The following is a 21458-nucleotide window of genomic DNA, read 5'->3' as shown; positions in this document are numbered from 1 at the left end:
GTCTAATAAATATAAAGTTGAGTAGAAAATGTAATATATTAAAACCATCATGTGCCCTCTTCTTGTTTCCAATGCATAATTATCATTTTCAAACTTACAGCTTTGCTGGGTGCTTCCTGACACCTGATCCCTCCACACAAAGCTGCTAGGGTTGCAGTCAACACAACTTCTTACTTCTTCTAAACATTAGCACAGTTTCCCATGCCATATAAGAAATGCCTCTCTCTCTCTCTCTCTCTCTCTCTCTCTCTCTCTCTCTCTCTCTCTCTCCCTCCCTCCCTCCCTACCTCCCTCCCTCTCTCCCTCTCTCTGTATGTATATTGTTGTATAAGACATAAAAGTCATCTAACAGTAATCACTTCTAATTCCATAAGGTTTAAAAATGTACATTAAATGCATGAGGAGGTCTACAACACTAAATGGAGTCTGAGAAATATGCATGGCATGAAACCTTTCTCATGTCAGAATGTCAGGACGCATATGAACATGCACAGTTGTTAATAGGGCACGGGCACAGCAGGACACTGTCCATTGACATCTACAAAAGAAGGTGGCATGCATGGTGCAGCCTCTTCCAACCCCGCCCCTCCCCCCCCCCCACTTCCTTAGCCTCTATTATCAGCTACAGGAATTTTCTCAAGAATCTTGGGAAACATTTATTTTCACAAAATGATAGCACAAACTAAAAATTAATTTAAAAACCATTATAGTTCCACAAGGCTGTTCTTGATAGTCATGTGATAAGTAAACCACAGGCATTGAAAACACATGTCAAGGAATAGCAAAGGCAGAGACCTACCAACGATGACTCCAGCATCCTAAGAAACCAAACCAAGAATCCACAAGTAAGGCTGCGCGATATTAGAGAGCTTATGCACAACAAAGGAAAGAAGTTAGTGGGAGAAAAACCAGAACTAGAGAACCACTTTGCTAAGTATTCATCTGATCAAAACCTAATATTTGACTTGATCTACAAAACAAGTCCAGGACAGCCAGGGCTACACAGGGAAACCTGTCTCAGAAAAACAAAACCAAAACCAAAACCAAAGCAAACAACAACAACAACAAAACAGAAACACCCTAATATTTGAACCACACAAGGAAATTAAAACATTGAATACTAAGAAACTAATAAGTAACGAAACCAATGGAGAGGTTAATAAAACAAATAAGTCTCAAGCTGAAGTACAAGTGGCCAGTAAACATGTGAGATTTTTTTTTTTCATCCTGAGCTACCAGGAAAAAACTAAAAGAGCATTGAGACTTCTTCCCATTCCTGTCAGAATGGTTGCTATTAAGCAAACAAATGATGAAAAAAATTCAATGAGAGTGAAGAGAAGTGCAGTTTCTGTGCACTGCTTGGAGGAGTGAGAACTCGTCCGGCCCACTGACAAATGATCCAGCTCTACCAGGCTGAGGCTTATGTCAAAGGATTCATATCCAGCCACAGAGATATGAGTACAGTCAAGGGGAACTAGTCACAAGAAATAGGGAATGAAACCATCCTAGCTGTCTGCCAATAGAAGAGTACATAATAAAAACTGGATTACAAGTGGACGTGAGCCACCATGTGAGTGCTGGGAACTGAACCTAGGTCCTCTGTAAGAGCAGCTAGTGCTCTTAGCCACTGAGCTATCTCCCCTCCCCTGAATCCTAGATCTTATATAGATACATAAAATCAAATATATGAAAAACACTATATATTCATATATGAATGTATATATGACAGAAAAGTAGACATGCAAGTGTCCGTGGGGATGAGTGGGATTGTAACAGCAGGGATGGGGTGAAGAGAAGAAATGAACAACTGATGTGCACAATCTGTGTATGATAGTATTTTTAAGGAGCATCACTGAGCAATGAACATGAGCCGATAAAAGAAACCCATGATATCCAAAGGAACTAGTGCACGTTCAGTGTCCAAAAATTGTTTTAAGATATGTATGATCAGTTCACATGTGACGAAAATAAAAGGTTCACTGTTTGTTTTGATTTGCTTCCATATGTTCTTCTGTGCCTGGCTTCTTTCAGGTAACAATGTCTTCTAGTACTCTGTGAATCCCACAGTTATTAGGTGTTACTTATCTTTACGTAAGATACATAAAGATAAAGGACATAAAAGAATACAAATGTAAAATAAAAAGAAGTCATATGTAGCTAGTGAACACATCCATATAGATTCTTCCTTAGAGGTTTGTGTGTACATATATAAGCCTGGGGTTTATTTTGTGGCCCATTGGGTCTGACTTAACACTTTTTTTTTTAATTGAAAAATGAAATATTTTATATTACATCTCATTTGCTATCCCATCCCATGCATCCTCTCATTCCTCCCTCCCTCCCGCTTTCACTCTATTCCTCCTTCCGTATGACTGTGACTGAGGGGGACCTCCTCCCCCTGAATATGATGCTAGGGTATCAAGTCTCTTCTTGGTAGTCTGCTATCCTTCCTTCGAGTGCCATTGGGCCTCCCCACCAAGGGGACATGGCCAAATATGGGGCACCAGAGTTCGTGTGAAAGTCAGTCCCCACTTTCCACTTAACTGTGGAGAATGTTCTGTCCGTTGGCTAGATCTAGGTAGGGGTTTGATGATGACTGCACACATTGTCCTTGGTTTGTGCCATAGATCGAGCAGAACCCCTGGGCCCAGATCCGCCCATCATAGTGTTTTTCTTGTAGGTTTCTAGGACCCTCTGGATCCATCCATTTCCCTATCTCCTATATTTCTCTCACCTAGAGCCCCAGTAGGATATCCTCATCTCTATCTCACTTTCCTGGTAAGTGAAGACTTTCATGAGCCATAAGTGAGTATATACCATTTGAGTCTCTCTGCTTCTGGGTTAGCTCACTCATTATGATCATGGAAACAGCCTAAGTGTCCCTCAGTTGAAGAATGGATAAAGAAACTGTGGTACATTTATACTATGGAATACTACTCAGCTATTAAAAACAAGAAATTTCCAAAATTTGAGGACAAATGGATTGAACTAGAAATGACTTAACACTTTAAAACTAGATGCCTCCCCTTCTCTGAGAAGAAAGTGGGAGACAATGGGGGGGGGGGTGAGACTGGAAGGAACAGACAGAGGGGCTGGAATCAGGCTATAAATTGGTTAAATAAACAAAGGGGAAAAGATTTGTTAAAAACTAAACATGAAGGCAGAGAGGTTGCTTAGTGGTCAGGAGTACTTGTTGTTTTTGCAGAGGACCTTGGTTTTGTTTCCAGCACTCACATGGTGGCCCACAACCATCTATAATTCCAGGACCAGGGCATCTGACACCCTGTTCTGACTCTTCTGTGGGTACCAGGCACACCAATGGTACACATGAATCCATGCAGGCACAGCAGTCACACACAAAATAACATTAGTAAGCCCAAAAATTAAAAATGGAAATAATTATGAACCCTCACTCCTAAGGTTTGGGGAATGACATGGAAGAGGGAGTGGAGAGACTAAGAATCCAAGGATGCCTAATGTGAGAGAGTGTCTTCTAAACATGACAGGATGCAGTACCTATGAAGTCTCAACAACAGTGTTGCCTAAATGTAAAATAACCTCACCAGCTGCCATGCCAATATGAATGCTGGACATCACAGGGCCCCCACTCCTACGTGTGTGTGTGTGTGTTATGTGTGTGTATATATGCAACACTAAATGGACTCAATGAGCTATATTTGTGTGTACATGCACAGATATATAACTGATTATAGAAGAGGTAATGGACTTGGAAAGAAATGGAAAGGAATATGGGGAAGAGTTGGAGGAGGGAAAGAAATTGAGTTAGCAGTAATGTAAATATAGTTAGCATTCATGTATGGAGTTCTAAAAATAAAAATATATGTATATTAATAAAGAATATATATTTAAATGAGAACATGCATATCAAAGCTAAAGTCTTTTAAAGAAAACCGGTCACAAGCACAGGAAGTAACACACTGCCATACCTGTGTATCCAGTTTTGCACACACAGTTGAATCCCCCTGGGAAATTCTGACAGACGGCCCCATGTTTGCAAGGACTGGCCAGGCATTCATTGATGTCTCTCTCGCAGGCTCTCCCAGTGAAGCCATCTGGACAGCTGCATGAAAACCCCCCAACTAAGTTGTGGCAGGTCCCCCCATTGTGGCAAGGGGCTGGAAGGCATTCGTCAATATCCACTTCACACCAGCTTCCAGCGTAGCCGGGCACACACTTGCACTGGAACGGCTGTAGAGGCTCATTAGCCACAATGATGACGGGCAGGCTCTCCTGGATCCTCAGTGCGGAGCTCACAGCAAGCCTTCGAAGGCAGCTGCCTCCGTTCTGACACGGGCTGTGAACGCATGGGTCGTGATCCACAGATTCCACTTTCACTCCACTCTGACGGAGAAGAATCTCTTTGATGCTTTCGAAGAACGTGGCTACCCCGCTGGGGTTCACATACTGGTTATTGCTTCGTTTCACAGCTGCTAAAAGGAACGTTCTGTTTTTCTCCTCGTAGGCAGCGTACAGCTGCACGGCAGTGCCTAGGCCTGTAAGCTGCGAACTGGCAATGCGCAGGAAGTGCAGGTAGTGGTTAGTCAGGAAGTCCTTGACTGTGGGAACACCAACACGAAGCAAGATGCTGTTATCGATCGTGGCGTTGGAGAATCCTGCAAAGAACACTCGGATATTGTTGGTGACTGCGCTGTGAACTCCATCGCTGCTAACAACGGTCAGATCGAAAGTCCCGTCCGTGGATCTGGGTTGGGAACTCAGGTCACAGCTGCCTGCTGGGATACTGAAGAGGCTAGTGACTCCTGACGTGAGGGAACAGTGGAAACTGTCGAATACATCCGGATCCTGGGCCTTCACAGAGCCCAGAGTTCCTCCAGGAAATAAGTTGCCATAATAATTAACAAAGATCTCCACTGTGCGGGACTGCGAGGGGTTGTCATTTTGGTCTAGAACAGTGATGTGTACGGTTCCTGTGGATGACATCTGAGGAGCCCCAGAGTCTCTGGTGACTACAGACAGATAGAAGTCTGCAATCTGCTCTCTATCGATCTCCCGGGTTGTACTCAGAACTCCAGCTGTGTTGAGACTGAAATAATTAGTGGCGGGGCCAGTGCTCAGCAGGTAATAATTGAAGGGGCCTTGATTTGGGGGGAGGTCGGGGTCTGTGGACTGTAGGGTCATCACTAGAGTTCCTGGGCGTTTGTTTTCTAGAACCTCCCCTTCACTGACAGTCAACACTGGACCATTATCGTTAATGTCTTCCAGCGTCACTAACAAGGAAGCGCTTCCCGTGGCAGAGGGGGTCCCTGAGTCTACAGCCAAGACAGTGAGATTATAAACAGGCAGGCTTTCCCTGTCCAACCCTGAGGTAACTGTGATCTGCCCTGTCTGTGGGTTAATGGAAAAGGCACCATTCTCATTCCCGGATCCAATGAAGTAGGAGAACCTGCTCCAGCTAGGGATGGAGTCTGAGTCAAAGGCACTCACAAAGGTCACGTGGGTCCCAACGGGGACCCCTTCACTGATCTGGACTCGATAGGTGTCTAGACTAAACACTGGCGGGTCATTGGCATCAAGCACCGTGATGTTCACGGTGACTTCATCGATGTCTGCACCCCGAATGCTGCCGAAGTTCTTGGCCAACACTTTCAAAGACACCCTTTCTTCTTTCTCTCTATCAAGAAGCCCAGACACATAGATCTGTCCCGTCATCTTGTGGATCTGGAAGCCCTTCTTCCGGCTGTTTCCAAAGATCAAATAGTGTACTTCTCCATCAACACCCATGTCCCTGTCACTGGCAAACACTTCCCCAACAGCGGTCCCTCTAGGAGCTGCTTCTGAGACTTCAAAATAGTAGAGCTTGGAAACAAAGCGAGGCACGTACTCATTGGTCCCCTTCAACTGGATGTCCACAGTGGCAAAGCTGCACTTGTCCTCATCCGGGACGTTGAAGGCTTTCACTGTGAGGTGGTAGCTCTGCTTGGTTTCAAAATCCAAGAAGCCTTGAGTAGTGATGACCCCTGTGTTGGGGTCAATGACAAACAGGTCACTGTCTGATGACTGCACAGTGTACGCAATCACAGCGTTGGCTCCCGAGTCAGCATCTGTTGCATTCAAGTGAATAACAGTGGTCCCACTCGGGGCGTTTTCCATAACAGTTGGGGAAAATTCGTCGGGGACGAACACCGGAGAGTTGTCATTCACGTCAATCACGCTCACAGTCAGGCTGCAGAAGCCTGTCCTCGCCACCCATCCTCCATCTGTGGCACTGATGGTCATCTCATGCTGTGAGTGCAGCTCGTAATCGAGGGCTTTGGCTAGGGTTAACACACCTGTGGAAGAGTTGATTGCAAAGATGCCATCTTCATTCCCTGAAGAGATTTCGTACCTGATCAAACCATTCATGGCTGCATCCCCATCTCTGGCCGAGACAGTTCTGACCACAGACCCGACGCTGTGGCTCTCGGGGATGGTGGCGCTTATGTGGCTCTGGGAAAATTCAGGCGTGTGGTAGTTCTCTTCAGTGACTGTGATGCGAACAGTTGCCTGGGAAGAAAGGGGAGGGTTCCCCTTGTCCTTTGCTGTGACTGTGATCAGGAAGTTTTGATTTAGGTCAGAAACCAAAGAAGAGGCTATTGAAATCCATCCAGTATCATTGTCCAGCTTAAATTTCCCTAAGCGATTCCCACCAGATACGAAATACTCCACTTCAGAGTTTAACCCGAAGTCTTTGTCATCTACCGCCGTCACTTTGATCAACTTAGTGCCGATCTTAGCATTCTTGGTCACTGGCGTGAAGTATTTATTTCTGAGGAACTGAGGGGGGTTGTCGTTGCTGTCCACTGTGTTGATAGTAACCGTGGTCTCACTGAGTAAGGAAGGACTGCCTCGATCGGAAGCTGTCACAATGAAACTGTGCCTGTTCATATTCACATGACTGAAGCCGCTGACATTTTGGTATTTTAGCACCTGCTTATTGAAAATCTCTCCCGTGGTGGCATTGATTCTGAAATACTCTGACTGAGACTTTATGAAATAAAACACTTGTCCATTTGACCCCTCATCAGGGTCTGTAGCGGATACTTGAGTGACTTTGGAGCCCACCTCGGTGAGTTCAGGGCAATCCAGATAATAAGAGGGTCTGCTAAATCTTGGAGTGTTGTCATTGATGTCAGTCACAAAGATGGTGACATCAGTACTTACGGTCCACCCAGAATCATGTGCGGACACTCGGATCCTGTATCGGTCTGTATCTTCTCTGTTTAAAGGTCGACTGATGACAATGTCTCCAGTGTTGGGATTGATTGTAAATGGAAGACTTGTGTCTGCTATGGAATACCTACTAATTGCATTTATGCCAATGTCTTCATCGGAAGTTGTGACACGGGTAACTGTATATCCCAGGGGGGAATTTTCAGAAACATAGGCACTGAATATCTGGGAAAACCTGGGTGCGTTATCATTTTCATCTAAAATACTGATGATCACTTTCACCGAGGTGCTCTGAGATGGCGAACCTTTGTCTGAAGACTTCACAGTGAGTTCATAATGAGATATTTTTTCTCTGTCGAGGGGCCGGATGCTTCGGATTTCGCCTGTAGCACGATTGATTGTGAAACTAGCGTCCCTGTTGCCACCCACAATCTCATAGTCTAGCTGTCCGTTGGGACCGCTGTCCTGGTCCGTTGCTGAAACTGTAAGTATTTTCCGAGGGGACAGGTTCTCCAGGATCTCAGACACAAATGGATCTTCTCCAAAGGCTGGAGCATTGTCATTGATATCCAGCACCGTGACGTCAAGCTTCCCGTAAGAAGAGAATGGCGGGAAACCCCCATCTCTGGCTTCAATCCAAACAACATATTTTTGTGTCTTCTCAAAGTCCAAAGGCTGACTGATGGACACCTGTCCCGTCAACGGGTCGATTTGGAACGTATCGCCCAGGTTCCCACTTGCAATGTAGTAGGACAAAGTTTCTCCTCTCAAAGAAGACCCTGTGATGGTGGTGACCAGAGTCCCCACTGGCTGGTTTTCTGGAAACATAAACGTTTGCTCTTTGGCTCTCACTTTGGGGAAATCTGCCTTGTTGGCAAACCTAACAGTCACTGTAGTAGAATCTGTCTTCGGAAAGGAGCCGCCATCTTTCACGTGGACAGAGAATGTCACCTCAGAGGCTCCACTGAGTGGCCCAGCTGCCATGATCGCCCCCCTCAGGGGGTCGATGTGAAATTTGTCAGAGTTTCTCCCTGAGAGTGAGTAATGGAGTTCAGAATTGGATCCGATGTCAGCGTCGGTGACTGTGACAGCAAAGACAAAAGAACCTGCAATAGAGGAGGTTCTCAGTTAAAATGGCCAGGACCACACCGCTACCGGCTTTCACCTTTCCACTGCTACCAGGGGGATCAGCACCAACTCTATTGTCTCTGAAGTCTGAATCTGAATAAGGACTAAGCATCTCGTATTCTCACTGAGTCCCACACACATTCCAGATTTATTTACCTATTTTCTAAAAGCCCCTGAGAGAACACCATGGTGTGGACCATCTGATTATTTGGAACCTCAGGCCTTGGGCATCCTGTACACAATCTTCCTGTAGACACTAGAGTTCATGAGCTCTGCAGAACCCCCTTCTGCTAGGTGAAAGCTTTTGCCTCTCCTATACATCTGAAAACACCTTTGAAAGGCACCTTGTAAAAGCCTGTTGCAAGCATGCTACATCCCATAAACTGCTTTTGGGTCACTACTCCTTTTGTTTCCTGGCAAAATGGTTTGATTTCGGAGCTGCTACTACACAAAGATGAAGTAAATGTGTATTTACACATGTGTAATAGATTTAAATAAGGGTAAGGCAGCAAAAATAAGAATAAATGAAGACAAGGACTCTATTTGAATTTTAAGAATCAGTGCCTGGCAGGACGCTCTTGACACCGACTATAGTGGAAATATATAGAGAAGCTTCCAGCAGGATGGTTTTTGAAGATCAATATCTCATGCAAAACCTTTCCCCACATCCCCACAGAAGTGACAAGAGTGAAAAGCTGGATTTCCTTTCAGAGCCAATAAGTCTTTTAATTATATTAGACAGTGAGGTAAACATGGTCATGGCCAGCAGCTCACTTTGCCTAGACGACTCTCCTCTGCACATCACGCCTACGCAGATCAGAATCGTGCAGGCAGCATCAGGCCAGCTGGGTTTTTCAAGAAAGGCTTATGACTTCCTATTTGCATATATTTTTATGTAAATCTGGCACATCCATTTATAGATTTTATTTATTCAACTGGTATTAGATTTGCTCTAGTTAATGGGAGATCAAATATCGTGATGAGAAATACTGAATCCACTAATTTATTCTTCTAATACGATATTTTAAAGGAAAAAGATTGTATTACTTACATTTGTACATTTTACTGCTTATAAACTCATCAGCCATTACAAATGGTAAAATATCTCCATATTTCCCAAGAGAGCGTTCTGCTATTTACAATATAAAAGGTAAAATAATTTTTTTAAATGTGGGAAGACAAATTCATGTTGCTCCCAATATGGTAATTTGCAAGGGACTCATAGGCTTAAGAACAGAAGCAAGGTTAGAATTGAAAATATGCAATATTTAGACTTAGTTATGCACTGAACTTTTCACAAATATATCTATGAAATATTGAAGTTGGGTATTTATTTTCCTCCAACAATTAAGGAATTGATTCTCTTAGGACATTGTTCTCTTAGGAACCTATGTACAAATGATCTGTCAGAGTAGAGCCATCAGTGACAATGAAGAGAGATCGATCTTACTCATTGATAGTGTTGAAGAAATACTATGAGAATTGAACCTAGGGAGGCAGGTGCAGCAGGTGTGAAGTCCTGTATACAGTTAACTGGGATAGAGGAAGATAAATCACAGGACAAGAATTTGAGTTCTCTTCGGTTTCATTGGATCTAAAATTGACACCCTGAGTTTCATAAGGTATTCCAGTTTAAGCTGTACTAGAAATATATATGTCTTGTACCTCTGTTCATAGAAGGCGTCTGATAAGCTACCCACACCTGAGTGACCGCGGCATTGAATTACCTGGAAGAGTGGGAGATGGGACGTGTGTGACATATGGATGATGTTGGAAGCGGGGTGGGTTGTCATTGACATCAGTCACTGTCACAAGCACACTTGTAGAACTGGAGAGAGACTCAGGAGACCCAGCATCACTGGCAACCACGACCAAAGTGTAATTATCTTTGGTTTCTCTGTCCAACAATGCACTTGTGATGATTTGTCCCGTGGATGGGTTGATGGTGAACTGCGAGTTTCCACCGATGATACTGTAACTGAGGCAGAAAGTAAAGAGAGGCTGGTCACTTTCAGCTATGATTTCATGACACTTTGATTTCTATAAATAAATTTAAAGTGGAAATATAAATCATTTAACATAAAAATGTAAACACACAGCAATGAAGAAATCCAGATAGAAAATTGTTACTTGAAATGTTCTGTGAGCCAGGTGGGTTGATGCACACCTGTAAACCCAGCACTCAGGGAGGCAGAGGCAGACAGATTTCTGAGAATTCAAGGCCAGCAGGGCCAGTGCAGGGCAACCAAGGCTACACAGAGAAACCATGTCTTGGAAAGCCAAAAGAAGAAAAAGAGAAGAAAGAAATGTTGTGTGGCTGTCATATAAACAATCGTTATTCTAAGCTGCTCAGTGACCACAAGAGCTCTACAAGACCCTTGGGAGTCTCCAAACTCTCAGATCAATGGAAGACTACAAAATAAGCCTAGAGCACAGTTGTCACGCAATGAAATGAGGTAGCCATTGTAACCCCCATGTCTTGTTCTAACACTGGGCTTGATGGCCAGTCACCAAGTGGGTACTTTTAAAACATCTTACAAGGCATTGTTTTCCTCTGCTCTATCTATAGTAAAAAGCATCACTTGGGGATATTATTCTTCAAAAACAAACTCCTGTTTTTGTAGCATGTTGGCTATCCAGTACAGCAACAGGACTGTTTGAGTATAGAGACATTTCTGCTTTCATGTTTACTCATTCCTCGTTCCTCAGATGGCCTCACTGTTTCCCTGCCAAGGAAGGATGACATTTCCCTGGACAGTTTGATGCTAAACAGATCAGTGAACTTGCAAGAGTTTGCACTGAGCGCAGCTTCCCCGTTTTCTCTAAAGAGGAGGCTCTCTGTGCCTATTCCTGACTTTGTGTCTGAAGTGGAGTCCAGGATGACAGTCAGAGAATCAGCTTGACCTGAAGGGTCACAGAAAAATCTGTGGTCCATAAGTTACAGAGCAGAGAAAGCTTTCTTCTTTACACGAAGTGTCCTCCTTGGGGTCAGATGTGCGCCTTGGTTTGGCCATGTAAACAAAGCAATAGAATATGTCTAATAGAAACTTCGGGGCAAGAAACACACACCTCACATGCAATGTGCATATTCCCCAGTGTGCCCACAGCTGAAGGCAAATGTCAGCCTTTCTATACTACATTAGAGATATGACATATTTCAGAGTTCATATTTACAAGGAATAGCAGTCCTATAAAACCAAATCAGGAATATAGTAGAGAAAGACTGTGGCTGAGAAATGACTTAAGGAGGTATAAAGTAGTCAACATTATTCAAGCTTTTACCCTTTTGACATACATATATACCAGAACAAAGCTTAAATCAGAATAAAATTTATTGTATTTCTTGGAGTTAATGAGCTTTGTGGCAAGGTTCAACTACCATCCCTTCAACAGTTAAAATCTTTTCTCTTCATTTAAGTAAAAATGTCAGAGGTTTGCAGACAAAATTCTAACAGAAATGAAGCTGAGGCTTGTGAAATATTCAAGTGAACTTGCCCTTCTGAGAGTTTCTGGAGAACAGAGACATCAGGAGCTTGTGATGTCTACTCTGAAAACTTGCTTGGTTTCAGTGATCATAGACATTTTCCAATAACTTAATAGGGGGAAAAAGTGATTTGTTCTGCTATGAACATTCTTCAACAGTTTAACAGCAACAAAGATCAAGGTTCAACTAACTACTTCTTCCTGTAAAGAGCCATTAAAAAACATGAGCACCAAAACGAAAAGAAACTGGATATAGATATTTTCTGCTGCAGGCTTAACTAAATGATAAAGGGGGCTCCTGTCATGAAACACAGCTTATTTATTTCCAGGTCATTGAACATAGTGCTTCCTGGATTGTTTAAAAATATTTACAAATTTTTAAATTAAAAATTAACTGCCGTATTAATATGATCCCTGTTAGGGGCTTTATTAAATTCCATGGTGCATGGAAAGTTTATTTTAAACACGGAGGATGGTGTGACACCAATTGCTTGCTAATTTATGCTTCTAAGTTGAGAACGTGAGAAGAAACAGCAGCCTGTCTATGAATAGACTGCTACATACAGCCTGTGCCAGGATCTTGGTGCCTCTCTTATTTGAGGCTCAGTTGGGTTCTCATCACTGTGGAGAGGCTTGGGCTTCTGGGGTCCTCGGGGCTTGTTGCTCAGTCACAACATCATTGAGCCATGTAGTGTAGAGGCGCCCTCTTCATTGTTGAATGTCTATGTTGTTCTTCAAGCATTTCCAACACACGATCAACATCTTACTGTGCTACACTCTAGGTAATTTCTTTCCCTGAAACTCCAAACAATTCTAACCATTTAGTTTCACCCTTAGACTTTTTAATAGATGAAGCATCTGAATCTATGGGACAATCCGTGTACAAGGAAGCTCACGAGCTGCAAATGGCCTATCTGGGGGGGGGGGGGGAGCTTCAACATGCTCTTTGCCCAGGATATGATAATATTAAGATAGGAAAACTCAAGGGAAGTTACATAGTGAAGATGAGAAATGCCATAGCTGGGGGCCAGGCATGGGGGCACGTGCCAGGCATGGGGGCGTGTGCCAGGCATGGGGGCACGTGCCTTTGATCCCAGTACTTGGAGGCAGAGGCAGGGAGAGATCTGTGAGTTTGAGGCCAGCCTAGAGTACATAGCAAGTTCCAAGCTTGCAAGTTACATAGTGTGAACATGTCAGAAAGAGAGAAAGGAAGAAGACAGAAGGGAAGGAAGGAAGGACAGAAGGAAGGAAGGAAGGAAGGAGAGAAAGAAAGAAAATAGCTAAACTAAGTTTTATGCAGCTGATAATAGAATATTGTCAAAGAAAGAAAAGGAGAGTCCCAAGTCACCTTTTTAATAAAGGTTCTGACAGTGACTACAAGATGTTTATTGAAACTTGTGTAAAACACCATAAAGATGGTGTTTCCAGATGGGCGTGGCTGGGTTCAGAGGTCAGGCTGCAAAGGCATCAGTGAGGCAGATTTGAACTTTGGGTGTCAGTGTGCTCAGCTTTGGTGTAGACCACTGTGGGATGTGAGCATGGCTCTATGGCTTGCAAAAGTCCTGCTCCTTTCCCTGGGCCAGGAAATGATCCGATGAGGCCTAAAGTTTGGCTTTGTGTTTAGGGGTCAGCACAGTAAGCCTGAAAAGATGTTGAGTCCATTTACTGGGTGCTTAGAATCTGGAGACTAGGCAATAGACAATAGCAAGTAGGAAGTTGAGATACTGTTGAGAAAGGCTGAGCCAGAAGATGCCCAACCTTCCTTTCTGGCCACAGCCCATTCTATCACTGACAAAGGTCTGCCTTCTTGGGATTACTTTATCCAGTACAGAGTGGAATTATCCCAAAATGTCAGTGAAGAGTGTTTTGGCTCTAAAACTTCTCACATTTTTCTCACGAGAATCAGGAACAAAAGTTTAATCTCTTTGTAAAGTCCACTCACTCACACAGCCTAATCTTCCATCTCCTGGTGCCCAGTGTTCTCCAACCTCACAGACTTGGTACTTAGCGCTATCTCTTCCTGGCATGCCTTCCTTCATTCTTTGCCTTGGTCCTTCATATGACTCCTTCCTGCTTCCTGGCTACCATGAAGTGAGCAGCACTCTTTATTACCTGTTGACACAGCCAGCCGTGCTGATCTCCTTCATCTCAGGCCCAGAGTCACAGGTCCCCGCCTAAAGCCTCTGCAACTGTGGCCAGAATCAATCCTTCCTTCTTTTCAACATTTTCTAGCAGGTATTTGTCACAGTAAAAATAGGGATTAACAATGTCATTGCCACCATCCATACCCCACTAATTAGGCCATTCTCTTTTGTACTCAAGATGACATCCACATGTGCAGCAATTTTATTTCATTGCATCTCACTAACTGCCTGACAAAAGTGAGAGGTCAATGGGAGCAGACTGTGTGTCTTATCTGACACGTGCTCTGATCAGTAACTCAGTGTTTATTAAATTGGACTTGACTCTGGGCCCTCATAGGCCCTTATCCCTGCCAGCTGATAGAGACCTCCAAAGAGGCCTTCATTCATGAGAAATAACATATGACAAAAATAAGTCATTAATGAAGCAAACACCCTATCAATACATATGTTCCAATCGCCATATGAATGCAAATGTTATCGTTTCATGACAACTGCTCAGACCACTTCAGACTTTGTCTTCTGGCCCACTGTGTTCCTACCTATCTAACTTAGGAAGCCCACATGGAATTGCAAAAATGTATCTTTAAGGATTAGCTTTAGCATATACAGGGAGAAGAGGTCCCTCTAAGTCACAGTCATAGAGGAGGGGAGTAAGGGGAAAATGGGAAAATACAAGGGATGGGATAACAATTGAGAAGTAATATGAATAAATTAATTAAAATATATATGTATTTTAAAAGGATTAGCTTTAGAAAATAAGGAAATAAGGAAATTTGTTCTTATCCCTTTAGAAATGAGCTGGGAATAAGAAAATTGGGCTATATTAGTGAAACATTACACATTAGCAACTCCCTGGCCCTTTCAACAAGCATCCACACAGCTGCTGTCTATGTTACCAGAATTTATGTAAAGAAACATTTAGATGAACAAAACATGAGCATCCATGTTGGGGCTACTGCTAGGTTATGAAGTCTTCGAGGCTTCTCCCTTCAGGCCTGGGGTGTATTTATCCTCCTGGTGAAGTTGTTTTGACTACAGAACATTCTGGAAGCGCTCTGTGACACTTCTAAGACCTGACCTTGACTACAACTAGAAACTCTCATCTAAAGCTCCGAAACTCAGAGTTGTCATATCAAAAGTCAGTCTGTTAAGGAGCCTAGTGACAAGGCGTGGGTCTGTGTGAGGAGAGAGAGCGTGGAACTGAGCCTGTGCGTGTGATGCCATGTTGCTGACCACCCTCATCCCAGATACCACTGGTAACTGCTGCATAGTGTGCAACCTCCAACTGCCAAGCTAGACACAAAACCTGAGATAGGGAGTCAGCAATGGACAATGAGAGATATGACCACTGCATCTTCACTGAGCAGTGCAAGTGATAATACGGAGGTCATTATACACAGGTTTAGAAAAAGCAAGCACGCTGCTGTCCTAGTCTCAATGCCAGCATAGTTGCTTGGCAGTAGGTCACAGGAAGGGTCTGGTATATTAATGTGGAATTCCCAGTGGAGTTAGATAGCATGTTCTGTGAGAAATATTCTATGTGGCTCAGTGTGCAGACCTGATGACAGCGTTTGATGCAGCGTCTGCATCCGAGGCATTCACCAGCAGGACATCTGTCCCCGTCGGGGCATCCTCAGGAATTGCAGTAAAGTACATTTTACTGGCAAAAGTGGGAATGTTGTCGTTGATATCATCTACAATGATGTTAATTGTCCCTGTTCCAGTCAAAGCTGGGGATCCTGGGAAGAAAAGAAAATAGAATTTTAATGTGTTTAGATAGCCAAAACCATACCTTTAACAATTCTTAGATATAGACAAATTTGTGGGATAATTTCTAATCACATATGGCATGTGATTGTTTTTACTCTGTTGCAAGAAAAATGCAACAGAATTTTCATTTTTCCCTCCGTTGGTGACCTAAGGTCTGAACTGTCTGCTCCTGACTTTCCACAAAAACACCCTGGTATGCTCCAATTCAAAAGTACAGACTCATCAATGCAAAAAACAACACCCCAGAAGATACAGACTACCCATAATGTAGCTGAAATTACATTAAAATAGTGCAAACCCGATTAGGAACAGCCCAAGGGAATGGAAGATCTGCCCACTGACTCTGCAGGTCTATCTACAAACTACATGATGGCTGAGCCCATCACCACTACAACCTGAGCCTCCCATAAGAATGCCTCAAGTATTTAAGCCACTTTTCTGCATAATGAATATTTGTTTATTGTGAGGAGAAAAATCTTCAGGTTACATTGCAACAAAATATACACATTGATGGGATGACAAGTCATTTTGCATGCACTAACTATTTAATATAAACTTGAAATAAGTCATCCTAATTTTGTTTTCGCTGTTGTTATCAGTGAGTCAAATCGAACCCTTAACCAAGATACACGTGCCAAATGTATGCTGAATGCCAGACTCATCTTACTGTGAATGGTTAGAATTCTGTGGGTTGCCCTCATAGCTGAAGGGAAAAATCATCTCCTTTGGTTGGGTTTTCAAAACCATTTTCGAATGTTATTTTTTCCAAATAAAAGCAATTCACAGCCTTTAATTAAACCAAGATGAAGCCCAGACACTCTCCTTTTCTCATTGCAGGGCTACTTCTCTCTCCCTCAAAGCTTCTAAGCTCATAGGTAACTTACACAGCCCTTGTCTTTACCCCGCATGCTCTGAGATGAAAGCCACATCTCTGGTTGCCGGCCTAAACCTCATGGAGTAACGTCATCACCACAGAGAGAAGCTGAGGTTCACTGTCTTCTTAGGTTATTTTTTTAGTAATCTTGGGATTTGCTAATATTTATTTTGCCACAAAGTACATGCTTCAGATGGAAGTTTGTGGTTGCTCAAGACACAAGACCAAACAACCTGAAAGGTCAGATGTGCAGGTGCCACATTCGGCAGACCACAGATTTCCCCAATGGTGCTCTGTTTCGTGGGTCCTGTATAAGAAGCTAACTATGTGTCAGATACAAGAACCTCCACAAGCAGAAAAGGTGGCTAGCGGGGAGAAGCACAGCCCCTCCCAGAAATGTACCCGCTGAATTTGGGCTGCATGTTGAGAACTGATGTCATAAACTGTATATGTGTCTATGCCTTTCTAAATAAGATATTTTTATACTGCATTAAGTATTTTATTTATATTAAGATGTGATAAAATTCAAGACAGTAGAAATACTATCCATCATGGTCCAGGTTTACACCAGAGGGCAGAAAAGTAGCTCCCAATATATTCTACCTATTGTCCACTGCAGTCTTTAAAAATGTGTGCTGTGCTTTGAATAGTTCCTTAGTATAAATGACAGAAGCAAGATTGTGTTATGAGTGTTCCACACACAAAAATAGTCTTTCAGGCACCCAAGGAAGCATTCCTATGCACTGAATTTACCTCTCATGAACACACTAATAGCAGAAACAGAGCATTCCTATTGGTTCCTTCAGCATCCATGCATGCGTTTACAAAGCTAACACACAGATCATCCTGGATCCTATGAAAAAACACTACTGTCTGCTCCCTTTTACATGGGGGTAAAACAGGAGTTAAAATGCTCAACAGACTTCTGCAAAACTAAAGTCCTATAAAAGTCCTAGCAAGGAGCAGAGCCAAGGTGGAAAACATGGGTCCTGGTCTGGACTGACTGTCTGCCCAGAAGGTAGCCAAAGGTGGAGGCAGCATCGGGAAGTGCCTCAAGGCTTAATGATCTGTGAAAATAGTAAGTGCTGTCCCAAAGCTCTGGGAACAAACTCAAACAGGAGGTGACGAGACCCTACTGAGAAGAACCATTGATAGTTATAGCTTCAGCCAATGAGGCATATTGACTCGCAGAATGCTGTGGACTAAACGTATTCCTTGTTACTCATTATTATTCTTATCCTTTAGATCTATTTTTATTTTACATGTATGAGTGTTTTCCCACATATATGCATGTGCACTGTGCATGTGCAGAACCTGTGGAAACTAGAAAAGGGCACTCTGTCTCCTGGAACTGGAGCTACAGAAGGGCATGAACTGTCGTAACTGAGAAATGACTCGGGGAATCCACTAGCAAGGTGACATCTTTAAGACTGTAAATATTCTGATGATTCACAGCATGGGACCCTACTGCAGGGATGACTCACAGTCACCACCGAGAACACACGGGGTCTTCCTTTGTCTGCAACTGCTATGGATGTTCTCCAGTTAGTAGAAAACAGTAAGAACAAAAACTCCAGACATTCAATGTCACTGTCCTAACAACCCAAACTACCGTTCATTTACCAGTTTTCAGAGAAACATCACGGGAAGTCAACAATGATCAGTAGCTGAGAAGTGGGCCCACAGGTGATTCCAAAGCCAGGTGAGGTCACATGCGAAGGACACTTCTCAGCCTGCTGTATAGCCATGTGTATTCCCATCCTCCCAGTATGGAGAAAAGTAGAGGTCTTTTTTAAGGTTTTTAAATTATACACACACAGTGTGTGTGTGTGTGTGTTTGTGTGTGTGTGTGTGTGTGTAGTGACTGCCTTGTACAGTGGCTGTATATGTGTGACGTGTGTAACTATGTGCCTTCATGTGTATGATATGTGTGTCTATGTGCTGGTAAACATGTGTGTGTGTGTTGCCTGTGGGGGATGTCTGTGCTTATGTGTGTATCATGTGCCTCAGTGTGTATGTCTATGTGGTATGTGTGTCTATGTGGTGCATGTGTCTATGTGGTGTGTGTGTGGTGCCTACTAGGTCTCTCTCTCTCTCTCTGTCTCTCTCTCTTTCTCTCTCACTCTCTCTCTCTCTCTCCCTCTCTCTCTGTCTCTGTGGGGGGGGTTGTGGGTGTGTGTATAGGCACACAAGCTAGCTATGCTGCCAGTGTGGAGGTTAGATGACAATTTCATAAAACAGTTCTTTCCTTCTACCTTTATGCGGGCCACAGGGATAGAATCTAGGTCCATACACTTGAACACTTCAGCTTTAGCTGAAGAGCCATCTGGTCAACCTCAGGAAGCAAAATTTGTAAAACTGTCTGACCTGCATGTACCTCCAGAAAAATGTGCAAATAATTCGTTGGATTTTTAGTTTTAAGTTTGCAGGGAAAATACTTACGAAACTTTAATCTAAATGTATGTCTGTGAATATGATATAACATTCTAGATGTTGAAATCTGTCTTCTAGATAATAGAAATATAGAAGAATGGGGAAATAGAAGGATCCAGATGGTCCAAGAAACCTACAAGAAGAACATCATGATGGGTGGATCTGGGCACAGGGGAGCCTACTCAAACTACAGCACTAACCAAGGACAATCCAAGCAGTAAACATCGAACCCCTACTCTGATCTAGCCAATAGACAGGACATTCTCCACAGTTATGTGGAAAGTGGGAATTGACTCTGACATGAACTCTGGTGCCCCATATTTGATCACTTCCCCTTGGTAGGGAGACCTGGCAGCACTCAGAGAAAGAATAAGCAGGCTACCAAGATGAGACTTGATAGCCTATGACCATATAATGGGGGAGGAGGTCCCCCTTGGTCATAGACCCAGGGGAGGGGAATAGGGTGAAAGTGGGAGAGAGGGAGGAATGGGAGGATACAAGTGATGGGATAACAATTGAGATGTAATCTGAATAAATTAATAAAATGAAATTAAAGAAAGAAATCTGTCTCCATTATTCTTTACTTTCGATCTAGGGAAAGAGGTCCTACCACCACCGCCACTGCCACCAGCTCCAGACTCAGCCTTATCCACGTGTAGCATCCATCCCAGCAGTCAATGCTTCTCAGTTCAGACAGGAAAAGGAAAGGAAATCTGTGAGAAAGTCTCCTGATGTCAACAAGTCCCATTTCTGCAGAATTCTTGACAGATAGGGTAAAGTCCTTAGTCACCAGGTATCTCATAGCTTTTATCTTACTACTGCTCACCATGAATATGCCAAACCTGAAACCATAATTAAACTTGGCCCTTAAACATATATACTTATATATGATATGAGTTATATTTTTATAATATATAGATTATATAAATTATAATGTAAATTACATTGTAAAATATACAAATTTTTATATAATATAAATATATACAGTTGCTTATATATAATCACATATATAGCTGACTTCTTTTTTAAGATTTATGTTTAATTATGTGTTGGGGGTTTGTGCATAGTATGTGTAGCTGCCTGCAGAGGACTGAGGGTCCCTTGAGCTGGAGAGACAAGTGACTGTGAGCCTCCTGACATAGGAACCGGGAATGCAGGTGAGGCTCATTGGGAGAGTCGCACACCACGGAGCCTCCTCCAGCCCAATATTACTGTTCCAAACTTTTATCCACTGACTCAGCTCTCAGGTCCCATATTGTTATTGAACTCTTAATAGCAAATTTATGATTAAGTATTTAATGTGGGTAATTCTCATTTAAATACCTATTACATGCAGCAGATGCTGTTTTCAATTTTACTGGTACTCTGATTACTGAAAGAATTGGGTCATTTTTTTTTTAATTCAGACTATGGCCAAGCAAAGGGAGTTATCAATTCTTTCAACAGCCTTTCCTCCATTCATTAATCTGAGGTCAAATTTGGCATCCCTATTGTCCACATTTCCTCTGCATTCTCGAGTCAGCTCTCCTCTAACTCAGAAGGTGGGGGTGGGGGCAGAAGAAACCCTTACTCGTGTTTGTAAACATCTACAATGAAGCAATGAGGGTACATGTGTAGTCTGTTTAATTTCCTTTCTTTCACATGACTCTGTGGTTGAAGGCTCAATGAGCTAAAAACCTTAGCAGGACCATTTTGTAAGGCCGACTTCTGCCTGAAGCAGGGGTCAGAGAGCAAGACTGGGGACAAAAGCTGAAGGCTGAGAGATGTCTAACTGCGTACACACAGAAGGCAGATCTGACAACAGTGCTGTACTAAAGCCAGATGGTCCGTCTCATCTGGCCTCATTTATCAGACCAGACACAAGCGGGAAAGACGTAGACTATAGAGACATGCACCCAGAGGAATGTCACCTAATGAAAGGGACCAAGTACACAAACCACACAGAAGGCGTGGTCTCAGGAACCTATAATTACTGGAGCTAGAAGGATCCTTGAATTGGAAGTCAAAACCGCAATTACGATTCAAAAGTCTAACTGTCATTAGTAATCAGAAGGTAAAGAGATTTCGGATTTCAATTCGTAAAATAATATATATTATAAAAAAAAGCATGCAAATGTGTGTTTGTCTATATATGCACATAAATGTATAAACATGAGTAAACTTACACAAGGATTTTTATGTTTACAGTATGTAGCAAAAGCTCACCACACCTGGCCTCTGCGTCACATTTTTCTGCTCTTGAATCAGGGACCAATTAAACTTGTGCCACCTTTATGACTGGCAGCGTTGTAGGCTCAAATATCTCACAATGAAGTGTAAGCAAGTTTTTAAAACTAGTTTTAAAAGAAAATGATTCAGACAAGAAACATTGCTAACTATAATAAATGAGAGTGTATCACTAGAGTCCGCACTTTTCACGCAAACTGAGCTTTTAT

At 42.9% G+C, this 21458-nt stretch overlaps 1 protein-coding gene across 1 annotated transcript in view; it reads right to left on the bottom strand.

Annotated features, from left to right (window-relative positions):
• Fat4 (FAT atypical cadherin 4) overlaps window positions 1-21458 on the bottom strand; it is a 135581-nt gene that overhangs the window by 28800 nt on the left and 85323 nt on the right. The window contains exons 7-9 of the mRNA XM_051157088.1: window positions 15505-15685; window positions 10047-10297; window positions 3948-8297 (exon numbers count right to left, since the gene is read on the bottom strand). Coding sequence (XP_051013045.1) covers window positions 3948-8297; window positions 10047-10297; window positions 15505-15685 — 4782 coding nt within the window. The remainder of the gene's footprint in view (window positions 1-3947; window positions 8298-10046; window positions 10298-15504; window positions 15686-21458) is intronic.

The sequence above is a fragment of the Acomys russatus genome, chromosome 15 (genome assembly GCF_903995435.1).
Source record: "Acomys russatus chromosome 15, mAcoRus1.1, whole genome shotgun sequence".
In the NCBI taxonomy this organism is placed as follows: domain Eukaryota; kingdom Metazoa; phylum Chordata; class Mammalia; order Rodentia; family Muridae; genus Acomys; species Acomys russatus.
Note: the sequence above shows the minus strand (reverse complement) of the source record. Positions and strands in the feature narration are given on the sequence as shown.